The sequence below is a fragment of the Lissotriton helveticus genome, chromosome 4_1, assembly GCF_964261635.1.
Source record: "Lissotriton helveticus chromosome 4_1, aLisHel1.1, whole genome shotgun sequence".
NCBI lineage: Eukaryota > Metazoa > Chordata > Amphibia > Caudata > Salamandridae > Lissotriton > Lissotriton helveticus.
The window spans coordinates 516,158,591-516,185,999 of NC_136063.1; the positions used below are offsets into that span (position 1 = coordinate 516,158,591).

Sequence of the window (27,409 nt, forward strand, 5' to 3'; positions counted from 1 at the left end):
GCTTCAACTGCACCCAAAACAATTCTGTCCCTATTACAGGTTACACAGGGGCGTAACACAGGCCACTGCAGCCCCCGCATTGCGGGGGGGCCCTCACCCTCCAGAGGGCCCCGTCAGCACCGCACTTCTGCTGGGGAGCTCTAGATTGAGTCCGGAGGAGGCCCCTTCACGTACCCTGCAGGGGGGCCCCTCAAGGTTCGTTACGCCACTGAGGTTACCCTTGAAAATATGCTCCCCTTCCGTCAGATTGCAACCTTCGACTTTGCCATGATAGGAAAATGAAACTTAATTTCTTAATTATTACTCGACTCAACGGTCCTCATTTTATCAACATCAGAAAGATGAAATGCTGAGTTCATTCCCTGGGATTCAAACATGTGATATTCTGATTAAAGACAGCTCTCTACAGTAGAAGCATTAGTCCAATGCCATGTCGTACTGGTAAAGCAATTCACTGAATCAATTATGGTTGTTCGATGTAATCTGCGCTGTATCTACCAGATTCATTCCATCTCACACTTCAATCACCCAAGACTCTAACCTCCACTTGTGATCAGTAGTCTAGATTATTGCAAACGGAAAACCCTAGTTCTCAAAAAATATGCCCTTAAATCCTTGAACGTGACCACCTGCTCCTGCCTAATCTATATAACCATCTTCATTGGACCATTACCTTGCATTTCTCACCACCATATTTCATTTTTTGGAACATAGCCATTGACAAATCACTTTTTATGTTCTTCAGAGTTGCCCATGGCCCTGTCAATTCCTATTTCTTAAAAGCAATTACAATACACATAGCCTCTCACTACACCTTGCCCACTTATTCCAAAACCCATGATCAGCTGAAACTCAGCTATACTTATACAATAAAATTGGTATAATTTTCGTTGTTATTTTTACTGTTAAAAATCTGCGAAAATTATTGCTAGAAATTGTGCCAGCAAAATGTTAGCACCCTTCTGTTATCTTTTTTACAATAAGGTGTATCTGTGATTATTAAAAAGGGTTTCACCTTTGCAACAAGGCACAGTCTTGGTGGGGACCCAGTAGAGCAGCCATCTCTAGTAAATTCCAATACTTCCATCATTATTAGTGTAGAGCTATTTAAAGTAAGAGCATTCTGTGGTATGTAGCAGAGGGGAACAACCATTACAATGCAGTCATTACAAGACACTACCTTTACAACACAGTCATTACAATGCAACATCCTTTACATCGCATGCCATTACAACGCAGCCATTACAACGCATGTCACTATAACGCATGCCATTACAACGCATGCCGCTACAACGTATACCATTACAGCGCGTTATAAGGCAAGTAATGGGAAATAGTAATTTTTACCCCTACACTATTTATTTATTATATTATTTATAGAACTTATAGAGATCACTATCGCCGTTGCAGGCATCCTGGCGCTGGAGCTCCAAAGACATGAAACGGAGGGACAGCAAAAAACTGCCAACTCAAACCCTAGGGAACAGGCAAGTTTTCACGGATTTTCTAAACGGGAGAAGTTTATCCAGTTGCCTAATCTCCCAAGGTAGACTGTTCCACAGTTTGGCCGCAGCCACCCCAAAAGATCTTCCCCCTGCCCTGACTTTTTTAAATCTAGGGACTCTCACCAGGCGTGCTGACGAGGAGCGCAGTGCCCTAGCGGGGGTATACCATGCAAATTTAGCTTGCAGCATTCTGGGTCCAAGCCCATGGAGGGCCTTAAAAACAAGGCAGAGAGACTTAAATCGTATTCTCTGTCTAAGGGGGAGCCAGTGGAGTTCGGCCAGGGCCGCGGATGCTGATGTTCTTCTGGTCCACCCCAAGGCCATTCTGGCCGCCGCTGATTGAATTCTTTGGAGCCTATCAAGCAAAAAACTGGGAGACTCGAGCAACAGTGCATTGCAATAGTCGAGTCTACTCAGAATTGTACATCTGGCCACCAGGGCCCGGGCAGAGGAAGGTAAAAATGGCATGATTTTGCGAAGGGACCTAATCAGGGCGAAACAGGACGATACCGTTTTTGCAACCTGAGCCTCCATAGACAGCTTATTACCAGCTTATAACTATCCAACACTTACCCTACTGTTGCACTTACTGGAGTGAGAATAGTAATCTTTACCCCTAAACTATCCAACACTTACCCTACTGTTGAACTCACTGGAGTGCGAATAGTAATTTTTACCCTAACACTTACACTACAGTCGCCCTAAAAGTATTATGCGTTGTAATTGTATGCGTTGTAATGGTGTGCATTGTAATGGAATGCATTGTAAGTGTAGTTTCTAAAAATGCATTGTGATGGCATGCGTTGTAAAAACATGCATTATAATGGATGTTGCGATGTAAAAACCATGTTGTAAAGGCATGCGCTGTAAAAGTTTGCATTGTAATGTGTCCTATTCTTAGCAGAGACCATGTAACTGTTTATGCAATTTAATATTTAATATATTGTTCAGGGATGTGGTGCAGGTTTCCTTTGTGGGACCCCACAGAATTTGACAAATCTTGTAAATAGAATGGATAAAGAGCGTACATACAGTGGAGGAGATTAAATGATGCTAAGTTTGGTGCCATTGTGGGCGTGCCTTCTCTGCCTGAATGTGAATATTGATTTCCAAGATGGTACCTGTTGGACCGGGCACTTTTTGCAGGGTCGATTCTTGCTTTTTGCCTTCTTTTACTGAACCAATTTTTTTAGGCATTAGCACTCTGCACACTATTTCCTGCTAACTTGTAGTAAGGTGCTTGCACTCTCTCCATGGAACTCATGGTACAGTAGGCATCTTTCTTATTGGCACATTAAAATTACTTGAAATTCACTAGTCCAGGGTCTGTAAATTAAATTATACAAGTGGGCCTACAGCACTCATTGTGCCATCCACTAATGTAGCTTTTTGATAACATGTCGCAGGCCTGACACGACAGCCTGTAGTGCAGTTTTAAACTGCCAATTCGACCAGCCACGCCTTAACCTCCCTTTATAATACATATAAGTTACCTCTTAGGTAAGCCCGAAAACAGGCACATGGCATGGTGCATTGTATTTAAAAAGTTGGTCAAGTACTTTTAGGTTTTGTATGTCCCAGTAGTGAAAAACTCTCACATTTATTTTTCACTACTGTGAGGCCTACCTCTTCCATAGGATAAAATTGAGTTACCTTATTACATTTGATATGTGATACCTTTTGTTTGGAAACAGGCAGAAATGTCATGTTTAGTCTCTAAAGAATTGTAATTTAAAAATTCTCTTTAATGGTAAAGTTGGATTCCAAGTCACAATTCTGAAAATGCCACTTTTGGTAAGTGTGGCATTTTCTTGTCCTGACCATTTGGTGTCTGCAGCCTCTGTCCTGTGTCACTTGACGGTGATTAACATAACAATTGGCCTTTATGAATTCCTCAAAGACAGTGAGACAAAGGAGTACTAGGTGTTGACAGGGTGAGCCATATTCCCAGAATGGGACGGGAGTAGCGTTTTCCTACCCTACTTACATTTCAAAGGAGCAACCTCAGCACACTCACAAAGAACTTCATGCTAGTCTTTTGACACCCCAGACCACTTTGATCATGGACAGGAGGAAAGGGTTTCCAGAACCATGTGTGAACAGAAAACTCTAGAGGTTTCTTCCACTTCAAAGGTACCACCAGGTATAAAAATAGGACTCCTCAGTTCACTCCTGGACCTGCTGAGGACACTCAGAAGGCCTGTCCTGCACTTAAGAGGACTGCCTTGCTGCTTAAATCCAGCTTTGTACTACAGAGGACTTCCCTGTAGCTAGAATCCTGCCTTAAACCTTTGGAGGACTGCCCTGCTGCTGGAAGACTGCCTTGGTGCTTGAAACCAGGATTTCCAAAGTGACTTCAATGGCTAGTTGGCTAGCCACCTGTTCTGAGCTACAGATACAAAAAGCTCCCACAACTTGAACCCTACACCTAGATCCTGTCTGAAGGGAGTACTACCCTCCAAGTAGTGCCCATCCAGTTTCAAGCCCTTGGAAGTGGTGCTAAAGGTACCCAAACAGCCTAAAACCAAAACTTAGTCGATTTTCAGAAACAAAGTGCTCAGAGAACTGAGAGGAGACCGGGACCAGCCTGTCTAATGATCCGCCCATGGTACATTGCGAGTTGGCCCAATTGTGCAGTAGCTCCAGCTACGTTCTTCTCGACAGCAGCAAACCCAGTTCAGTGGCTACTCACAGATGAGGTATCTGGCCTCGTGGAACCCTCATGGGCTGCTGCCTGCCTCTTTGTTCCTCTGGGCTTATTTGACTTCCAGTACGGAGGCTATGTTTGAATGCAGAAATCTTCACAGTGACATCGTCAAGATGCTCCTTGACGACAACACCTCCTCCTCGGACACTGCCGGCTGTCTTGTCCCACTAAATTTGACCTTCTCAGACATATTTCTTCAAAAATGATTCTAAATCTGAAGATAAGAGGAGAGCTGGCCCAATCCACCTATTGATTACAACCAGCGCTCAATGCGGTAGGCATAACTTTCGACTTTGCCCTGGTCTTGTGAGACTAGATGTTCGCAGTTGACACTTTGATCTTTTGGGTGCTAGTTGTTTCCAAAAATGTTAAAAATTCATAACTCCAGTTCTATCATTTGGATTTTTGACATTTTGGTCTGAAATATTTTATTAAATGTACTCTTTTTTTGTTTAATTGGTGTGGGATTTTTCTTGTGTGGTGTTTTCCCTCTAGTACTGTTTAGGTGCAGCATAAATACTGCACACATTGCCTTTAAGTTAAGCCTTACTGCTTTTGTGCCAATCTACTAGAGGTTAAGCATAGATTAATTTAATGACATTTTGTGGTTCACTCTGGGAGGAATTGTGGTTGTTGCTTGAGAACGGTTCAAACCCCCCTCAACCAAAAATCAAATGTCCTGCATTGGTTCTTAGTGGTAGGACCCTGAACTTGTGTTTGTGCAGTACCCTGTTGTGCAACATTACAAATCCCAAAAATAATTGGATACCAAATCCAACTTTTTTTTAATTCGCTTTAGTTTTTTCTTGGGATAGTTTTTTCAAACATATGTTTACTTTTCCTCCTTTTTTCTACAAACAAAAATAGAGCTGATCAAGGTGTATGACCTCCCCAAACCTGAGCTGCAGAGACTCTACATAGAGAGGAGGCTGAATGCAGGGAGGAATGCCACAAAGATGGAACTCTAGGGAGCCCTCCATGCCAGAGAGGTTAGGAGTTTGCAGTCCATCCCAGAGGAGCCAGAGGATGACCACTTTGAGGAGGAGGATGTGGACTTAGAGGAAGAGCAGGGCCTGGACACAGACCCTGAGGTACAGTAGCCTGAAGAGGAGGATTCACAACTTGGTGGCAGAAATGGAGCCCCTTGCAGGTAGCAATGGGTCCTCCCAAGGTGTGTTCTTTGAGGAGATGGTGGACAGGAAAGTAGAAAGGGAGTTCAGGCTGCAGATGATCATATTGAAAATGGAGGAGGCCACTGCCCAGAAAGCTGCAGATACAAGAAGGCCTGACAGAGCCCTACAGGAGAGGAAGCTGTACCTCAAAGAAAGAGGAATGGCTCATGAGAGGAGTCTGAAGGAACCGAACCTTGAGGCTAAATCCAGCAGTAATGGTGGCAGCAATTCAGTGTCCCATGGTGAGGTGACAGCCCCCCCCCCCCGAATTGGTGCCCAGCCATGTGGTGGGGGTGATATAGATACATGGTTTTCTGCATTTGAGACATCCGAGGATGCACAGGGTCCAAGTGGAGGATTAAGGAGCCAGCATGTGGGAACACATGCCCCTAGTGGGGAGGGATACACTTTTTACTTTAGAGCTGGGGGAGTGGAAAGCCATTTTACCTGCTAAGTTTAGGCTGACCCCTGAGAAGTATGGAATAAGATTTCAGGGACAGACAGAAACTGCCAAACCAGTGTTTTGTGTATTTCTTAGATTAATCCAGTAAGGCTCTGAATGGTTGGGTAGAGTAAGTGATTTTAATCGGCTGTATAATCTTATTTTTTGAGACAGTACATACTCAGTACTTGTTTTACAGAGTTGCACCAACACCTGATTGACAGCAAGCTAACTGACTCCAGGGAGATTACAAAGGAGGCATACCTCTGGTTTAGCACCAGAGTGTCTACGAACGTACCTGGGAGTGACCCCAAGAAGGGGGGTTCAGTTTCCATTCAGCAGAGTGAGTGGGAGGTCGATGGTGACACAGATGTGTCCCAGAATAAGGAGGGGGGAATGTTACCAAACTCCTTCTGAGAAATGGCTGAGGTTCTGGTGGGCAGTTGTACAGGGAGCCCCATTTCCAGTTTTGGTGCTTTTATTAGTCTGAGATAGGACAACACAGGGGGAGACTGTCTGTGCTATGGTCCACCCACTAGTGGGATATCTAAGGGGGTGGGCAATATGGCCTTAGGGGCAATTAATCCACAGGTGCATGTGTTAGAACATGTGCCGATCTCCGTCAGTTAGGAGATAAACTCAGAGGGTGAGCTTGTTATCCCTGAGGGTGAAAGTCAGAACTTCCACCAGGTCACAGTAACTGTGATCCCTGTCACTGCACTGGGGGATTCCAGTGACAGCCAGACCATGGTAGTGGAAAGGCTGGTTTCTCCAGATCAGTACAGTGGACATATGTGTAGGGTGACTCAGGTCCATGAGTAGGACTTCTTCCACCCTGTGGCTCTTGTGTCCCTGGAATGGGGGGGGGGGGATGACCCGGAAGGGGGACATAGTTAGTCCAGATACCCATTGACTAACTTTTGGAAAATGAGTTGCCACCAGTACTGGAAGAGCTGGGGGCTCCAGGGTGCCCTGAAAGCTCATGTTTCTGGAGATACCACTCCCATACAGATGGTACAGAAGCCCAGGAGGAGGCTAGGGGGTTGAAAGGCTCACCCCTGACCCCTGTTCAGCCTGAGGATGCAGACCCTGGGCTGACTGGCAAGTCTCGGGTACCCACCCTGGAAGAGAAAGTGGAAGAAGAGTTGCCCCCACTCTGAGATACCTCAGGGGTCAAGGAGCCCTCAAGAGCAGTTTGGGAACTCCTGGCCACACCAAAAGCTGGAAGTGAGGCCTGGTAAAGGCCCCCACTTGGAGCCTCCACCTGATGTAGATTGCCTGGGGCCTGGCTCTTGATACTTACAGCTATCTGTGGCCTCTGTTGGTTGCTGTCCTTATGGGCGGAGTTTTCCTTAGGTTGAGGACAGACGTATGATCCAATTGATGGAACAGGTCCCTCACTTTTTTGTCCATGGTGGGACTGTCTGCCCACTGGGATGCATCGGTGAGCAAGTTAAGGTTAGGTGATTCACAGATGAGGTCCAAAGATGAGGAGATGGGCCCTCCATGGGTAAGTTCAGTGGCTCAGGAAAGTATAGACATAGGGATCCAATTGAGTTCAGAGGGGCATCGAACTGGCAAGGACCTCTGCATTAGAGGGCTCTTGTCCATGTTTTATCACCTAAGCAGAAAAGCCCGTCATGGTATTGATAAGTCCCCCCGAAATTTGGCGGGGTCATGTTGGACTTTGCCCTCTCTGCATGATCACCGCCAAACTTTTTTGCCTGCTCTCCTCCTGTTTTCTGAATTTTGCTTTTGTTGGAATTAGGACTCTGCACTTTACCACTGCTAAATAGTACTAAAGTGCTTGAAATCCCTCATTTACACATTGTAAAACTGACTTACACCCAATTGGAACATTTAATGTATTTATAATTCTCTAGTAAAGTGGTACATGTACCCAGGCATGTAAATTAAATGCTACCAGTGGGTCAGCAGCACTTATTGTGTTGCCCACTTAACTTGCCCTTTAAAATATGTCTTAGCCCTGCCATTGCAGCCTGTGTGCAGTTTTAAACTGTCATTTTTACCTAGCATAATAATCCTTTTGCCAGGCCTAAACCTCCCTCTCTAGTACATATAAGTCACCCCTAAGGTAGGCCCTAAAACAGCCCACAGGGTAAGGTGCAATATATTTAAAACGTTGGACATGTACTTCTAAGTTTTAATGTCCTAGTGTTGAATACTCCTAAATTTGTTTTCTACTAATAGGAGGCCTTCCATATGATAACACTGGGTTACCCATTATATTTAACAAGTGACAATTTTAGTTTGGGAACAGACAGAAGTTTCATATTTGGTCTCAAAAGAATTATCGTTTAAAATCCTCTTTAATGATTACGTTGGATTTTAAGTCACAATTTTTAAAATGCCACATTTTGAAAGTTGCAATTTTCTTATCCTAACCATTTGGTGCCTACAGCCTGTGTCCACGGTCACCTGACTATGATTAGCATGACAGTTGACATTTATGTATTCCTAAGGCGAACAAAGCAAACAAAAGAGAAGATGGATGGAGTGCTGAAACTTTTCAGACAATCAACCCCAGTCACACATCTGAGTTGAATCCATCATTGTTCTTCAGCTCACTTTGTCACCCCATTTCAGACCCAGCCATATGCAAATCAGTCTTGACCCTGCCAGGGCTAAGACATATTATAAAGGGCAAGTTAAGTGGGCAACACAGATCTTTTGACTGGGGGAGAATGTTTTGATTTGTTCTGCATTCCATCCATCAGTTGTGTGTCTTTTGCTTTCTCGCCATAAGTGCGCCGGGTATGCCTAGACATAGGTCCCGGGCTCACTGTGTTATTGGATTCAAGCTATCCTGACTGGAGAGGGGTGAAACCCCGAAACCGGTCCTACGATGCTTGTTTCCGGTCCAGGGAGGACCTGACTTGGCAGTTTGGTATGGACTATTCCCATGAGGCACAAGGTCAGACTGATTTGCATATGAGCAGGTCTAAACTGGCGTGGCATGGTGAGCAAAAGAATGATGGATTTAACACAGATCTTTTGACTGGGGGAGAATGTTTTGATTTGTTCTGCATTCCGTCCATCAATTGTGTGTCTTTTACTGGATTCAAGCTAGCCCGGCTGATAAGGGTTGTGTGGCGTTCTGTTACTTTGTATTTCTAGCATTATTATTTATTCATTGTGGGCTCCTCTATTGCTTATCTTATGGTATAGAAGGTAAGCACTCTGTTGGTGCTTCTAATATGTGTTCTGCTGTAATAAGAATGTTGTGGGTAGTGGATTGGAACATCTGTGTTCAGTTGGTGCTTATCCTCTGGGCCCGTTGGACATATATGCTGTTTACTTCAATAAACTTCAAGGAAAAGCTACTGTGGCTGAGGACCTCATCTTTACAATTTGGTGACAAGCATGAGATCAGGACTCAAACTCTAAAAGTTTTTCTGTATCCAAGCTGTTATTCTACATTATTACGGCACTGTTGTTATTTTTCTTTCTTTATTTGTTTACTTGCCCAGGGATCTACATTTTCATCTCTACTTCCATTCATCCTACTCAACGCTTCTGCCTATGAACATTTTCATGTTTACGCTTTTGGGTGTTATTTTATTTACAATAGACCCGTACTGGCCGTTACTGTATTCTTTTAAACCCCCGAGGTTTGCACAAGCGTACCTGCACATGACACATCTGCACGAGCCTACCTGCACGAGCTTCAATTATCCAGTCTTGCATGCATCATTTGGATTTCTGCTCTGCGGCTCTGTCACCATAGAAATGCCTCCCGGCTTTCTGTGACTTACGCACTGCCTGCTCTTCGCTGTTTCTCTCGGCCGTGGGAGATCGCTCCGGTCATTTGGCATAGAAACATCTCTGCTTCATCACACAGTACAAGCGACGCTTGTTAGATCATTCTTTATTTGGCCGTCTGAGATCCCTCCGGTAACTTTCTTCACGAGAGCTGCTGGTGGTCCTTATTCTTCCGCATAACCTGCTTCACTTGAACACCTGCTCTCATACATCATCCCCGACACCACACATGCGCATCAAACACGTCTGACATCTAGCATGATAACCTTGTATTACTCTTGCTTTTCTCTTGCAGTCAGATTCGGTGATCCACATACCAGTATAGTAACATTTTAATGCTATTTCTTCATCTCAGTTTAATCTCATGTGCTAACACAGTGATTGGCACACCTTACAAGGTTTTCAGTCTAACTCAGCTTTAATCAGCATATTGATTACACTAAAGTGTTTGTGGAATTTTATTGTTGTTCTTTATTAGTTGTTCCACCATGCAAACTGTAACACCTCCCAGTCATTTTTTACAAGAACCTGGTGAACCACCTTTAAAGTGGCAGTTATGGTTTAGCACTTTTATTACATATCTGGGAGCAATTGATGGTCTGAAATTTAAACCTGACAGGAACGCAGTATTCTTTACTACTATTTAGGCATAGAAGGTCAGAACATGTTTGACGCCTTACCTGTATATACTGGTCATGACAGTGGGGATATGGATGAACACCAATTGGCGGTTAAAAAATTTAGCACATATTTTGAGGGTAAAGTTAATTTGGTGGTGCACAGACACACATTTTTCACTCGTGTTCCAGGTTCAAACGAATCCATTGATACTTATGGTACTGCTTTGAAAGCACTAGCCAGTTACTGTGACTTTGAGGACTTTACGTCTCAACTAATCAGAGAACAAATAGTTTGTAGATGTTATTCTAGGAAAATTCAGCAAAAGTTATTATCATGCAAGAATCCATCCTTAAATGAATCCATTGATATAGCCAAAAGTATTGAACACTTAGAATTGGATTCAAAACAGTTGGAATCTAACACTACTAATACAACTGTAGCAAGTGTTCATTTTTCTGGTAACAGTTCACAGGCCTCTAATATCAGAGAAGTTTAGCAAAAGAAGGGAAAACAACTTGATGATGGTAACACCAGAGGTGGGAAAAGCATTGCACCTGGACATAATTATTCTGGTTTGCAGTGTTTCAGATGTGGTTCCTCATCTCATTTATCTAATTACAAACACTGTCCAGCTGTTGCTCAAGAGTGTTGTGGGTGTAGGAAAATGTGTCACTATGGAAAGGTATGCAGGGGTGGCAAGCGTTTCTCAATTAGAAGTATTTAAGAGCATGTAATATCGGATGGTCAAGAGAAAGTAAAAAAAAGAGTGGAAGAATTAGCGCTCTCTGTGGTTTCTGTGGAATATTTAGAAATTAACAATGTACACATGGAAAGGAAATATGGGGATCCCTATGTACATATAAAAATTGAAAGGTCTGATATCCCCTTACACATTGATTCTGGAGCCAGAATCACTATTGCTTCAATAGACAGATACAAACAATCTTGGTCACATATGGTATTGCTACCTCCTGATGTTATTACAACTGCATTTAAAGGCAGCAGAATTGATTTGGCTGGCTTTTTTTGGGAAGACATCACTTTTTAAAACAAAACCAGTCATGGCAAAGTGTATGTAGCTTACAAATGTATTAATGTGTTAGGATGATGGCACCAAAGGGAGTTTGGTATGATTATCAAAACAGGTCAGAAAAATCCTGTTTCTCTAGTGAATTCTGTTTCTGACTGTAATCAATGGAAACAAATATTTGACAAGGTTTTTCATGATAAAATTGGCAACATCAAAGATTTAGTTCATAACATTAAGGTTAAAGATGGTGTGTCTCCTGTGAAACACAAACTTAGAAATGTGCCACACAGTAAAAGGAATGAACTCACAACAATGTTAAAAAAAATGCAAAGTGATGGTGTTATTGAAAAGTTGATGCTACCCAGTGGTTGTCTCCCATCGTTTTAGCCAAGAAGAAGTCTGGGGAACTTCGTTTATGTATCGATTTAAGATCTCTCAACAAGACTATTTGGGTGGAGAACTTTCCTTTACTACGTATTGATGATTTGATCACAGCTGTAGGTTAGTCCACATGGTTTTCGAAGTTGGATTTGCGGTCAGCGTACCAACAGGTAGTTTTAAATAGGCAATCTCGCCATTTAACGGCTTTTGTAACACCTAATGGTATGTTATCTCCAGTGATCTGCAACAAAAAAGTAACTGTGAGTTTTGCTTCGAGGAGAATGAAAGATGTGGAATTGAGATATTCTGTAATTGAAAAGGAAATACAGGCTTGTGTGTGAGGGTTGAAAATGTTAAATCATATGTGTGTAGCGAAGGAAAGTTTGGTTGCAAACAGACAATAAACCTTTGGTTGACATTCTTTCAGGTCTCAAAATTAAAATGTCTACAGCTAGACTTTATAGGTTGACAACTAAGTTGTTAGAATTTAATTTCTCAGTGCATTATATTTCTGGTGGCAAAAACGTTAAAGCAGATTTTTTATTCAGGATTCCAGTTGAAACTGTAGATTTGAATTCAGAAGGGCAAGAGTACATTGAAGAAGGTATTAATGTCAACGCGGATGATACCATGATCTGTCCCAACATGGAGGTCTGGCAAGATGTTTTAACTAATGATTCCATCTTGAAACAAGTCATGGAGTTTGTAGTTAAGGGTTAGCCCAAAGAGAAATCTTTGGTGGCTGAGTTGCAATCTTATTGAAAGGTTGCGAATTAACTTTCTATTGAGTTGCTGGTGATTTTCTTGGTCCTTTTAATATTCTACCCAATTGTATGAGATATTTCATTGTATTAGTTGATCACTTATCTAGGTAAGTGGAAGTGAGAGGTATCACTAAGCCTAACATCAAAACTGTCATTCATTTCTTGCAAGACGTTTTTAGCAGAAAAGGGGTACCGGAGGAATTGTTGACAGATAATGGTGTGCAATTTACTTTGTCCTGTATGCAGGAATTTTTAACAAAATTAGGGGTGTTGGTTAAATGCATACAAAGTACAGTCAAGGGAAAAGAGACTCTAAGACGGCTGTGGTGATGTCGCTGGTCCTTATTATTTTTTCAGTTCACTAAACAGACTGACTTCCATCAGAGGTATGAAAAACATCTTTTTAATACATATACCCCCATGACACATAATCAACATCGCACACTTACTTGTTCCATTGTTTCTATTTTTACAGATCAGCCCCTGATGAAGGCACAATGTAGTGCCGAAATGCATTGGGCATGAATATGAAAATTAAGTGCTATGAAATTTGTGTGGTTACAACATGAACTTAATATGTTGGTTTTCGTTAGAAAATTGAGTACTACAAGATAATGTGTTTAATTGAATTTGGATTGTACCTGGTCATAACATTGTGATGATTAAGAATGAATCAGTATATGAATTAAATAACTGAAGTTCAATTTTGTTATTGTATTAATATTGATTATGATTTAAAGTGTTGGATAACACGTGGTGAACAGTGCGCAACTAGATGAGATTAATCTCACCTTAACTAGCAGAGATGTGGTTTGGGCATATACAACTACTCCCCATTTGGTTTCTAGTGTGGTATCATTTGACTTTATGAGAGGAAGAAAAGCTACTTCTTCTCTTAATCCATTTTGGAAAATAAGAGCACTTGGAGGTGATTGTAATATACCACATGAATGCAGAAAGGCTAAATGTACCAGTGGCCATTTTAATCATGAGAAATATGAAAAGAATAGAATTTTAAAGAAAAGAAAAGAGACAAAGTTTGCAGTGAGTGAGTATTTTCGGCCCAAAGATCCGTTGCTATTACAAAAAGAAAGTCTCAATTCAGGGACCCTAGCTGTATTGTTGAAATTAAACGTCATGCTGTTAAACTTGGCAATGGACAGTGGCAGAATGTGTCCCGTTTAGCCAAAATTAGACAGTGCAATGGTAATTCAAAGTTACAGATTACAAATGTTGATGCTAAAAATGTACGAAGGAGTTGCAGAATAAGAAGAATTCCCAAGAAATGTTATGACTAGTTTGGTTTTTCCTACTCTACTCTACTTTTCTTTTATTTCTTTTTTAAAAAGGGGGTAGATAAGTGGTGTTCTGTTATTTTGTATATTTAGCATTATTGTTCATTTACCCCAAAACCGGTCCCAGGATGATTTTTTCCGGTTCAGGGAGGTCCTGGCCTGGCAGTTCGGGCTGAACTGTTCCCATGAGGCACAGGGCCAAGACTGATTTGCATATGGCTGAGTCTAAACTGGGGTGGCGAAGTGACTTAAAGATCGATGATGGATTCAACCCAGATCTGTCACTGAGGGTGAGCGTCTGAAAAGTTTTAGCACTCCGTCCATCATCTCCTTTGTGTATTCCTTCCAGAAAGTGTGACAAAGGGGGACAAGGTGTTGGAGGATGGGTAATCCTGCCAGGATGGGAGGGCTGGAGCTGTTCTCTGCCCCACTTACATTTCAAAGGAGCTGCCTCAGCACATTCACTAAGAACTTAACGTTAATCATTGTCACCCCAAACCCACTGATGTCTGGGCAAGGAGAAAGGAAATTCCAGAACCACCTGTGGAGGAAAAACTCTAGAAGTGTCTTCCACTTTAAAGCTGGCATCAGGCATATATATATATATATATATATATATATATATATATATATATATAGGACCTTCACACCCACTCTTCAGTTTGATCCTAGACTTGCTGGGGACATTCAAAAGGCCTGCCCTGCACTTCAGAGGACTGCTCTGCTGCTTGAGGCATGACTTATATTTTTTACGGACGGCCCTGTTGCTGGAGGGCTGCCTTGCTGCTTCACCCCATGACTACCAGAGTGACTCCTAGGGCTAGTTGGCTTGTCTCCTGAGCTTCAAGAACACAAAAAGCTCACACAACTTGAACCCTGTACCTGAATCCTTCAGAAAGTGAGTCCTACCCTCCAAGTTGTACTCATCCAGTCCTGAACCCTTGAAAGTGTTGCTAAAGGTGTCAAAACAGCCTAATACCAAAACTTGGGACGTATTCACTTTTCCACTAAAAAGTGGTAAGAGAACCGACTGGAGACTAAGACCTATAAAAGGGGTATCTGGACCTTGCTAAGCCCTTGTTGGCTTCAGCCTGCAACTTTGTCCCGCTGGAAATTTTCAACTTCCAAAAAGGGACTGAGTTCAAATAAAGGAATCTTCACTGCGACTTTTTCCAGCTGCAGCCCGATGATGAGGACAGATTCTCCTCTGATACCGTCAGATGCCTTGCTCTGCTGAACTTTAACTTTTCCTCCTCAGACATTTTAATATAAAATGCCTTCTAAGTCTGAAGGTTATGGGAAACTGGGCCCACTCAACTTCATGTATCTGACCCGTGCTTCATCAGGATCAGCCATAGCTTTCAACTTTGCCTCAGTGTTGTACAACTTGATGTCCGCGGTTGGTGCTTTGATCTTTTAAGTGCTATTTTCCACTTTAAACTTTAAAAATTCATAACTCTGGTTCTACTGGTTGAATTTTTGCCATTTTTCTGTAAAAAAATGTATTACAATTCACTCAATTTTTCTAAATTGGTGTGGGATTTTTTTTATGTGGTGTTTTCACTTTTTACTGTTTAAATGCTACATTCATAATTTACACATTGCTTCTAAGTTAAGCCTGACTGCTTTTGTGCCATGCTACCAGAAGGTTGAGCACAGATTAATTTAGTGACTTTTTGTGACTTTTTGTGCTTCACCCTGACATGGATTGTGGTTGTTGCTTGAGAAGGGTTCATCACCCCCTCACCAACAACCCAATTTTCTACTGTCAGCTTTAGTACAACCTCTTTTGACTTGGCGATGCAATGGGAGAATTCTTCTTTTCATCCAAAGAACCCCCTAGGCAGTCAGCCTCCTCTCACAGTGGGAGGGATCCAGTTTTGTCCTTGTCAGGCATGAGAGTGGCCAACAAGATGAAGATGGTCCTGTCTGGTGGCAGCTGGCGCTTTCCATGTTGAAACAGAACATCCTAGGTCATTTTACAGTAAGGAAAAGGGGAAGTGCTGCAAATGGGATTGGGTGGCGGAATTTTCAACTGTCAGTGGCTAGCGCACACAATAAATCTGGCACCTCAACCACCACCTTGTCGGAACCTTTATGAACTTCCTAAGACTCCATTTGAAGAAAAAGGCCCTGCTGGAAGAAGAATCCTGACTTCTGATCACTTCTAGAAGAAGAGGACTAACACAATGACTCATTATTTAAGGATTCCTAAATTCTGCTGGCACCCAGGGACTAGAACGGCTCTCCAATAGTCAAGTGATTAGCCACCTGCTTACCTGCTTCAGGGACACAGCAAGCAGAAGGACTTGTGACTCCAAAAGGGGCCAGCTTACTGAAAAGGACTAGACACTACGGGAGACTTTTCTGGTGAGCAATCTGGTTCCCAAATGACTGCCCCTCAACCTAGCTCATTGGCCCTTTGTCTTACAAATACAGAGCTCCTACGCTGCGCGGGAGCGCGCGGGAGCGACCGGGGCGAAGACCGGGCAAAGAGCGGGCCGTTTGAGGCCGTTCGAGTACGGCAGAGTCCCGCCTAGGCCCACCCCCCCTGGACGCCAAGAAGACCACAGAAAATGCCGTTAAGATCAGGGAAGGAACGTGCTGTCCAAATTAATACATCTAATGGCGTCGTTTCTGGTCCCTTGGACGCTTTTATAACACGGGCTACTGGTATCTTAGAAAAGGAAATTGCTATGGTTGAGAAAAGATTGTCAATAGACCTAATCAATGGGAAGCGATCCTCATTGGGGGCCTTAGCTACATCTATCTCCCCTCCACCCTCTGCACCCCATGCTGCCTTCAATTGTGTCCATACCACCTCTACGGACGCAATAGTCCATTTAGAAAATATTGGGGACAGCCAAACTAGGGATAAAATAAGGGAAGAAATGAATAGTATAAACACTTCCAAAGATACACAGGAGGACGGGGTGGAGGATAATGACTCGTTGATCAGCGAGGAGCAGGATTTTAGCCAGCTTACTGGCACTCCACCCCTCAACCAGTCCAACATGTCTAAATCTGTTGAAAATGTTTATCCCCCTATATCTAACTCTGGCCCTAATACTAAAAAGAGAAAACGGGATTCTAGAATGTCAGGGGAAAAAAACCAAAACACTAATGAAGTAAATAAAGTTCAAGGGGAATGGTGTCAAGGGCCCGAGCCTCACCCAAACCCGTTAAAACCCTCTGTGCACAACAACATGCTATGCCCCACCCTTTTGGCTTTGGGCTCCTCAACCACCTGTCCCATGTGCCTCAATAGCGATGAGGTTTTGCTGGCAAAAATGAAGGCCATGTTTAAAACATTACTCATACCAGTCCTTGAGCGGACCAGGCTTATGACCACTAAAATCGATAGTATGGTGGATTTGATTCATTCAAACCATACGATGCTTCAAGCATTATCTGGTTCAAATAATACGGGTGCTATTATTGCACCAGCACCCAGCAAGGTTCCCAGCAACAACAACAATATGGATAAGGGTAAAAATGCCCCCAATAAAACCATAGGAATGAATAACACCGCATTTAAAGGGGGTCAAACAATCAATACCACCTCTGTCAACTCTTTAGGAGCTAGTTCTCAAACTCAGGTATTAAAGCCCCAATCAAAATCAGTGGCTAAACAAAACATTGGTGGGCGTCAAACTATGGGTCCCCCTATACAACCTAATTTAAATCTCCCTTCTCCAAGTAACTCAAGAGCCCAACGCACTGCTTCTTCCAATCATAGGGAGAGGGGGCGTAAAAGACCAAATATTCCCAGTGTTGATCTTCCACCTGAAGCAGCCTTACATACCATCGTTTTGACCGGCGTAGCCCCATTAAAACCGGGTGCAAGGGAATCTTATGGTGACCTTTTTAATAAAGTCACTTTTTGGCTGAACAAAAATCGCCCGCTACCCCCCTCCACCCCCACGGAGATATTGTATGTGAGGAGAGTAGATTGGGTTGGGCCGGAGGCAAAAGACTTGGAAGGAGACTGCATCCTTATTTCGCTCAAAGACTCATGGGTGGTAGATGCCATTAAACGAGAACCCAGGTCTGCAAGGCAGGGGGATGTACAAACACTAGCTTTATCTTATTTTTACCCGCGCAGGCAAATACCCTTTCAATCTTACCCTTTGTTTCGTAAAGGTCCTGCTGTAAGACATCCCCTGGCATTAACCCCGCTTGACTGCCAGCGCCCCTTTCTTTTTAATCGTTTTGGTCCCCTTTCTGGACTAGAAGCTATAGATTGACTCAACGATTCTTCTAGTGAGTCTCTGATTGGTAGTGTGACAGCCCTAGAACCCATTGATCATAATATGGTGTGCCCAACTCAATTAACCAATCGAGTAGATGGGGAAGGAGGCCAAACATTAGTGTCAAACAGCCCTCGACCATATCTTGCTATCCAGGGGTCTTTGATCGACAATAAAATAAAAAAAATTAAAGCCCCAGCAGAGTGTGTTAAGAACCTACTGGTTAATGTCAATACAGGGGCGTCTCATGGATCTGTCCAGCCCCTACACCCTCTGTTGCCAGATAACCTGAAAGATCATCTGAAAATTTTGTCCTGGAACATAGCGGGTATTAAGGCGCGCCTTGCGTCTACGGATTGGTCAAACTTTATGGACAACTACGATATCATCCTGTTGCAGGAAACATGGGCAACTGAGCCTGTCCATAAGTTGGGTTACATTAATTTTTTTAAACCCGCAATCAAAGGAGGCAAAGGGCGGGCTGCAGGAGGCTTGCTGATCTGGGTAAAACAATCCCTGGGCCTCTATCCAATGGAGTTCCCGGTGGAGAGTCAAGATCTCCTCGCTATTATAATAAACAAAGGGAGCAAGCAAATTATGAACATTGTTAATATCTATGCTAGAGGCTTGTCTGGCGGTCGAAGCCCACCCCTGTTGAACCTTGTTGATCATATGATAATGAAAATGGACGGAGGCATTACTACCATTCTTGCTGGCGATCTAAATTGTACTATAGAACCAGTGTTAGATATGGGAGATACATGGACTATGGAAGATGATGCTGTATGGGGTATCCCAGACTTACAAGTGGAGAAGAAGGCTAAAGTAACAGAGGCTGCAGTGTCTTGGATGGCTTTTTGTTTACAAAATGGGTTCCGTGCATGTAATGGCTGCTCTGCCTCGGATGTGAAGGGAAATTGTACTTTCGATAATGGCCAGAGGCAGAGCCGCATTGACTATATTTTACTGGACATGGAACATTGGGCTTTGCTAATTGACATGGCAGTATTAGAGCGCCCGGAAAGCGATCACAATCCACTGTCCTTATTGTTGAAGATACCGGATCTAAACAGACACGAGGAACCATCTGCTACTTATACAGGGGACGTTCAACTTACCAACGACAGGAGGAGATTGAAGTGGTCACGGGTTATGGAAGATGAGTGTTTACTAAACAATATTAATGTCGTAGTTGAGAATGCACTTAATGAAATGTTGCAAATAGATATGCCGGGGGTGGATACTGAAGCAGCCAATAGTGTGATGGGTGTTCATATTAATTGCTTTGAAAATGTAAAGACCCTGTTATCCAAACCATGTGGGAATGTTGCTATTAGAAGTAATTGTTTGCCCCAAAAATGGTATAACAAGGAATGTAGAGAGGCACATACAGCTCTCATTTCTGCCATAAAATCTCGGAACATGGTTGGAGTGAGAGCTGCTAGACTTTACTATAAAAAAAAACCTCAGTAAAGCTAAACGGGAGTGGGAGGATGAATTCTGGTCAGACCTCCTGGAGGCCTCCACCACCAACAATCAGAAAAGGTTTTGGGATTTGGTTAAATGGGGCAAAAATACAGATTCTTCTACCCCGGGAAATAATGTACCACTTGAGGATTGGGTTTTATTTTATTCGGCCCAATTTAAAGGTGGCAATGATGAGACTATAAATCGCTTAGGCAATGTACCCATGCTGACCCCACAAAGTGAAAAACTCACCTTTACGGTTGCCGAGGCCGAGCTGGCATTGGCACTGACTCTCCGAGGTAAAGCCCCCGGTATGGATCTGATCCCGGCTGATTTGTTCAAATCTAATCCCACCTTGTGGCTGCCGTATATTACTAGGATAGCTAACACATTGGCCCTTGGAGCTATAGTCCCTAGATCTTGGAAAGGGGCCGAGATTGTCCCAATTTACAAAAAGGGTGATAAATCCATCCCAGGCAATTACCGCCCTATCAGTTTAATCGATTCGATTCAAAAGATAGTGGCGCGTATGGTCCTGGGACGGGTCCAGGGATGGATCGAAATGGAGAATATCTTGTCACCCATGCAGGCGGGCTTCAGATCGGGAATGAGCACCATAGATCAGGTTTTTAGATTCTGCCTGATCTATTGGAAGGAGGTTTGGTTGGGTGGTGGCACCATCTATGCTGCATTTATCGATCTGAAGTCCGCCTTCGATCTGGTGCCTAGGGATAGGCTATGGGGTGTGCTGAAAAGTCTGGGGTGCCCACTGGAATTATTGGACCTCATTGTAAGATTCCATGAGGACAACTTTGCGAGGGTGAGGTGGGGGGGTCAGGGACAAGTGACGGAAACATTCCCTGTAACCCGAGGTGTTCGCCAGGGGTGTGTCCTGGCCCCTACCCTCTTCCTCCTTTTTATCGACCAAGTTGTTAAATTTTTCATGGATACCCCTACTGACGCACCAATGTTGGCAGGGATGAGGTTCCCGTTACTCGTCTTCGCAGATGACACTCTAATCCTCTCGAAGACACGTGGCGGACTCCAGCAGGCTCTGGACCGCTTCGAGGAGTTTTGTGCCACCAATAATTTGGTAATCAACGTGGGGAAAACAAAATTTATGGTTTTTACAAAGAACCGTTTAGTTCGGAGTTCAGTGAAGCTGAATGGAGTAAACCTTGAACAGGTGGATACGATGACCTATTTAGGGGTTACCCTTGATAGCCGCTTAAGATGGAAAGATCAGATTAATATGCAACATCTTAAACTTGCCAGGCTGACTGGTTGTCTCGTCAAAGAGCAGAAGGAATCAATTACAAAACGGGTCCTACCGGCCTTAAGATCTATGATGTTAAAATCTCTACAGCCATTTTATATGGCGCGGATCTATGGGGCCACATGGACTTGTCTAATCTGTTCAAAATCCAATGTAGATTCCTTCGAAATTTGGTGGGCCTCCCACAGTCTACACCCTTGTTTCCCCTCTGTTTGGACCTTGGTTCCCCACCTATTAACGAGATGGCAAGATTTAGGTTAGTGGCATTGTGGAGACGGATATGGACATCCCCAGACCTATCCCTCTTTGCAGATGCACTGTCGGAAGTCAGGTCTATTAGGGGTTCAGGGAAAATACCATGGCTCTCTGCTGTCAAATCCATTCTTAAAGATATGGGTTTGGAACACCTCTGGACATCCCCACAATCAAATGTTTTCCCACCCAAAGACGAATTTAAATCATTATACTGGGCCACTATCCGCCTAAAAAGAGTCCTGCTGTCCAACAAAAATGGCCTTACAGGCAGGTTTTTAACATTCAAATTAGACCCATTGAGAGAGCCATATTGGGATGTTATATCTCGACCGTTAGATAAGAAGCTGTACCACCAGTTTAGAGTGGGCGCTTTGCCCTTAAACATCTTCCTGAATAAACGGTCCACAGGGATATCGCCCTATTGTACATGCTGCCCAGGCCATATAGAATCAGAAGGTCACTTCCTTTTTGCCTGCCCAAGGTACGGAGCACCCCGAAAGAAATGGTTAAAACCTTTGTTTAAAAAACTGCCATTTAAAACAGTGATGGAAGCAATATGGGTGCTCAGGACTAATACTTCTGAACTCTTTGTGGTAACTTTGGCAAAGTATTTGGGATGGGCTTGGCTTCTAAGGCTAAAAACCATCATGCCTTAGCGCCAAGTACAAAGGTTATTTTGCAATTGGCCATAATCTGTCTAGTTTGAGTATATAGCTGCTAAATCATTCTACGACTATGCCTCATTATCGGTGTCCTTTGTCCGCAATTTTGAATTGTGATGTTGACCTTTTTATGCAATGATTTTTATTCTTATATAAAATATTCAGGTCTCTTTCTTTATCAATTGAAATTTAATCCTGTTTTATCTACTTGTTATGAAATGTTTTGTTCCTGTTTTTCTTTTATTGTAATCGAATTGGTTATATTCTTTTGTATTTTTTATTTTGTCTTTTATGATTTGATAAAAATCGAAATAAAGACTTTAAAACCTGACTGCCCTGAGGAGCTTGGGGATGCAGGATTCACCAAAAAAAGCTTTTCAAGCAGTTGGGGAAACAAATCTAAAGGTACAAACTTTGGCGGGGAAAACCTCATTATTGTATCCGACCTCTGCTCCATTATAATACTCTGAAATTGCACCTAGGTCTAAGTCCACTGCCAAATTTCCTTGTTCACATTAAACTTACGAATTTAAATTGCATGTATCTGTATTCACTCTTTTGTTTTCAATTACTTTCCACATCTCGTTTTTCAATTAATTGCCAGACGTTGGTAACTTTTTCCATAAAGTTATTTTTATTAAGTATCCAAATGTATCATGCTTCAGGGGAAAACGTGCAGTCACACATTTGAAATGCAGGGGCTGAGGAATAAACTCATTGGTGATAGGATGTTCTGAGAAAATATGGAGGCTTGGCTAGGCAGTCATACATTAGGACGGTTATGTTTCTCGTAAACCCTAAAATAGTTGTGAAATGTAAAGCAGCAGAACTCGTTGGCAATGTTACGAGTTAAATTGTGCTCTCACCAAATGTTGCACAACAAAAAACGTTAAGGCCTTGTGTGGCATGAAAGAGATTTGTGTATGCAAAACTGCGCACAACTCTGTACAAAGCTGGCTAATAGAAAAAGCTAAAGGAACACCACGTTCTACTTCATTTCTTTCAAAATATTAGTATGGTGCGTGTTTGTTTTCTTGCACATGCGTCTTGGGCCTTAGGGAGTCTTGCTAACCCTTCCACACCATCTTTAGGCACTGCTGTGAAACCCCTAAGAGCTACAATCCATGCTGCTACTGCTGCAAGCACAACACCCAGCTGCCATTTTGTCTGCGGCGCTCTATAAAGTGAAAGAAATCACATTTAGCCTGAAAGTGAATAAGGAGACCGGAGGAGGAAATTGAGGAAGTGACGAGGAGCTGGCTTGAAAGACAGGAGCTAGATGAAGGAATGTGTCATAGAAGTACATCGGCAAATATAGTCAAATATAGGATTTGCTTATTGTGCAAATCACTGTGCAATAAGTACAGATTTGGAAGAGTGAGACATGTTTACATTTGAATTGAAGAAAACGTTGTTGGCATGTTTAAGAAAGACGTGTGGCTTTGAAAGAATGCAGACCAGGCCTCCCATCTCACCAGGGTGTGTATTGGCGCCTGGCGGGTCTAGGCCGCCTCTCGGGGCAGCTCGATGGCCAGATCGAAGGATGCTGCTCAGAGACGGCGATCCAGGCACACTTCTGCTGTCCCGAGCGCCGCCCTGATTATCTCTCGCTGTGCACGGTCATTAATCAGGCCCAAAGAGCCCTTGCCGGGCGCTGACAGGACCCTGCCTCCGGTAGCCATCCTTCTCCGGCTGCCGACCAATGATCAATACTGATTACCAGAGTGCTGCAGTGGGGAGGGGCCGGGCGGCGTGCTCGGCACTGCAGGGCTGGCCAGACTCCCAGAGTGCACTTCTCAGGAGAAAATGTGCATGAGCAGCTGTCTCCTCTTGGCCTCCTCTCAGGGGACTCACTGCCAGGCAGGGCGTGGCCATGTCTGCCCATCCGAGGTGGGGGGCGCGCCCTAAGGAGTTGAGCTCTTCTGTCATGCAACAAATAATGCCAAGAAATAGTCATGTATTATCTTTCTGTAGGGACCACCGTCTCTTTGCGCATCTCTTTTGTTTCTCTATTCTCTCTGTGGCTCTTTCTCCTTGTGTCTCTTTCTCTTAGTTGTTCTCTTTCGCGGTGTGTTTCCCTGTCTGCACCCCCTCCGTCATTCCCTGCTCTCTTTATTAGTTCTTTCTCCGTGCCCTTCTCGCTCCCGCATGGTTTCGCTCGGTCTGGCTTCCGCCCTTCCTTTTTGTGACGTGCACGCGCAACCTATGGCCTCTTCTCTAAATTCAAGCAAAAATGTGTTACATGCCATGTTAATGTAAATGAATGTACGCCCTATGCGTTACAGCTGTTTGGCGTGCATATGTGTGTTATTACCAAATACACATAGGGCTTGCGAATGAGAAAGTGCCAGAAACGGATACTAGGGGCCTATTGTTCACAGCTAGAGAGTGTGGTGTCAAATACAATGCCACACATTCTCTCAAATATATGTTTTCATCCTCTCATTTGACAGAGCCATGTTATAGGGTCACTGGAACCTTATGTGCCGACATGCGCTGTTTATTAAAGATAACCTCATCACACACATCAAAATCAGCAATTTCTTCAAAATAAAAAGATAAAAATGGCTATGCTCACAAATGTAAACGACCTGTTGACTACCGTCTCCGCCCTGCCCCAGGGCAAAGACCATTTTCCATTTTGGTTCTGGGGCCGACACAGCAACCGGCAGAAAAGACCACTCATACACCATCTGAGAGATCGCATCAGCTGGTGATTGTCACTAGCCACAAGGGTACCGTGCATGTCTCAGTGACACTTCTCGAGCACTTCAGTGAGACGCCGCCATCACCGCCGGCCCAGCCCTACGGCCAGTATTGCACTCGCCACTGCGGAACGCACGGAGACCTACAACGACAGACACATAAAGCCAACACACTCCACTTCAATCCACCCAGCTAGCCAGACACACAAGAAGTAGAATAAAGGAAGACAGCTCTAAAGGCAAGACTACACGCACCCCCACTGCAGTATACGAGGAAACACACACAAAGGCAACTCAAACAGCACTGCAAGCATTGACACTGAACGCTCCCGGAAAGCTACACCGACACACATATGAAAAGAGACACAGCGACACACACACCGATTCACTTGAGGTGCTTACACACATTCTCACAAAATAGATACACATTTGGTACTCCTGAAGGCACACAGACACCATAGACCAACCCACACAACACCGATATTTATCTGAGCAACAAATCTGTGGCAAACATATCGAGCAATGCACACAGCAGGCGCACTGCTGTATGCGGTAGAGGGCGTGGTGCTGAAAGGAGAGCGCGCATTTTACCATTGCTTGTGCTGCTCTGCTCATTGCCAGACAACGCCACTGAAAAGAAACCCCAAAGAAAAAGTATCCCTTCTTCTGCGGACTTAAATAACATAAAAAGAAAGCCTCCATCCACCAGCAGGATAGTGTAGACGTGCACACACGGGGAACGCACCTCGCATCCACGTTACGTGGAAACAGGCTGTTCAGCAAATGAGAGCAGTCGTGAATCAAAGCACGAGGTTAAGTGAATAATTAACCGGTGTTGCACTGTTATATCTGGGACCATACACATTCATTTTGCAGTCTTATGGTGACGCACAAACACAAACCTGCAGCTATATGGCCATTACGTTTTGCATAACAAGCATGCCCTGGGTATTAATACGTGTGTGAACACTCCCTTCCCTGGGGGGACGTGCTGAAGCCATCTGGGTGGGGTCGCTGAATTGTGCTGCCTTCAGTGTACACAGCCCTGCAGGTGCCCGACAGACACGGCACCGCAACAGACCGTGGACCGAAGGGATTTCCACACGAAACAGCAGAAATAAAACTATCACCGCTCGAACTGGCTGAAGCGCATAAGATGGCGAAAGACCAATCCCTGTTACTTTTCCAAGAGAGATAAACGAGGTTCTCCAAAGTGGGAGCCCGGGCGTGTCCATCTTCGGACACGGTAGAGCCAGGGCGCATTTACTGCAGTGTCTCAACCCAGGTACCGCCGCGAGGGAGGGAGAGTGAGAAAGGGAGTCAGGAGGGATCAGTCTAAAGCAGACGGTGGTGGGAAAGCTGGACGGCTGCATACTGTTCTATGCCTGCACGAAGGAGCTATATAGCGCCAGCCTAGCAGAAGCCGCAGTGCCGGAGCTCCAGCAGGGGCCGGGCTGCGGCTCCGCGGGTGTTAACGTTGAACGTGCACCGGGCCCCCGCTGCTCCGGTCAGGCTGGTCTGGTCCCTCAGGATGAGACGAGAGGCTCACTCTTACCCATTGCTGTCTTCGCCATGGTGAGCTGTGTGGTGCTGGAGCTGGAGGAGACGAGGGGTCCGGGCGCGGCAGTGGAGGCAGAGAGAGAGAGGTGGGCGACTGACTAAGGCACTGAGTCAGCAGAGCGGGGCTGTGCAGGAGGAAGGGGAAGGGGCGGTGGCCGTGAATAATCAGAGTGGCTCCGCCGGCGTAGATTGGCTGCGGAGCTCCCTAGATGGCCCCCACAAAGCCTGCAGAGCTGAGCCCTCCCCGCCCCGCCACCAGAGGGGGGGGGTGGGGCAGTCTGTAGGGGAGCCGTGCGAGACCGGCATCTTTGCTGCAATAACCTCCTCCCCTGCCTTCAGTGGTACATGCCGTGTGAAATGGCAATAGCTCCCAAATAGACCCAAATAGCATACAGCTCCTAAAGAGACTGAAAGGGACTCCTGGCGCATGAACCCCGTGCACACGAGCCCCTCCCGATCGCATGTTGATAAAGAGAGGGGGTTTCGCCTCAATTTGTTGTTCTTTCACACACTAAAAGTGTGAAGTATTCGATTTAAAACTCCTTTTGATTTGATGCTTTCCAGCAAGTATCCATTACGTTAATACAATCTTCAGTAGCACTTTAAGTTCACGGAGGCACTTGAAAAAACGTGCTGCGACATTTTGGAACCGTGTTCTGGGGTGTGAATATGCTAAACTCGAACATGCCAAGAACGACGTTGGTCCTTGGTACTGAATGTGTAGGTAGCGGGGAAAGATTTACGGGCGCTTTCCATGGTGCTGAACCTGGCCCAGTGTTAATTCAGCACCAAGGCAGGAGCTCTCCACACACGAAACCTTGCAGCATATTGCAGGCTGCACAGCGCAAGGAACATACGCAGCTTCCCAAGCAGCTGCAGCAGGAAGGTGCGAAAACAGAGCCTAACAGCGTGCTTTTAGAAGACAATTCTAGAACGTGGGTCGTCCTCATTACCGGCAAGGCCTTATTGAGTTCAGAATATACAAGACTCGTTTTGATTTCAAACTCCTCGCACACTGTTCTTACCTAAGCTCTATTTTGTGAACACGGACTTAAACATCACAAAGCTACAGCTTTTGAGCTGTTCGAAATGTAGGAGACGGTCTTCATACCGGTCTCCCGATGAAAAGCCAAAGCCTTTGAGTGCCTTTAATGAGCCTTTATGTCCTAGCAGCGTCTGTTGCACCACAGCACCCATCACACCTCTCAAGAAACAGATTGCAGCAGGATCAGCTGGCATGCAGACGACGTGCCCGGACGGTTTACTCAAAATCGGGGACCTGAAGGGAAAGATACTCCATTTTACTGATGAAATGACTTTGAGGGTGTGATATTTGTGTTTAATTCACCTGGAACAGTAAAATGGCTGTCTGAGTATGCCTCAGAAGCATTCTGTCCCCCTAAACCCCCCGTCACCTCACACCTAGTTCCTTACTTGTGTGGGCACTGGAGCTCCCAACTAGATCCCTTCCCCCTCCCCCCTTCCCGCTGCTTTCTATTTCCCCACCTGCCTGTGAACTAGGTGATTAGACTCG

The 27,409-nt window shown here is 44.4% G+C and overlaps 1 protein-coding gene across 1 annotated transcript in view; it reads right to left on the reverse strand.

Moving 5' to 3' along the window:
* STMN2 (stathmin 2) overlaps window positions 1-25,991 on the reverse strand; it is a 175,886-nt gene extending 149,895 nt beyond the window's left edge. The window contains exon 1 of the mRNA XM_078687115.1: window positions 25,871-25,991. Within this exon, the coding sequence (XP_078543241.1) occupies window positions 25,871-25,889 (19 nt within the window). The 5' untranslated portion in view covers window positions 25,890-25,991. The remainder of the gene's footprint in view (window positions 1-25,870) is intronic.
* Window positions 25,992-27,409: the final 1,418 nt, after the last annotated feature.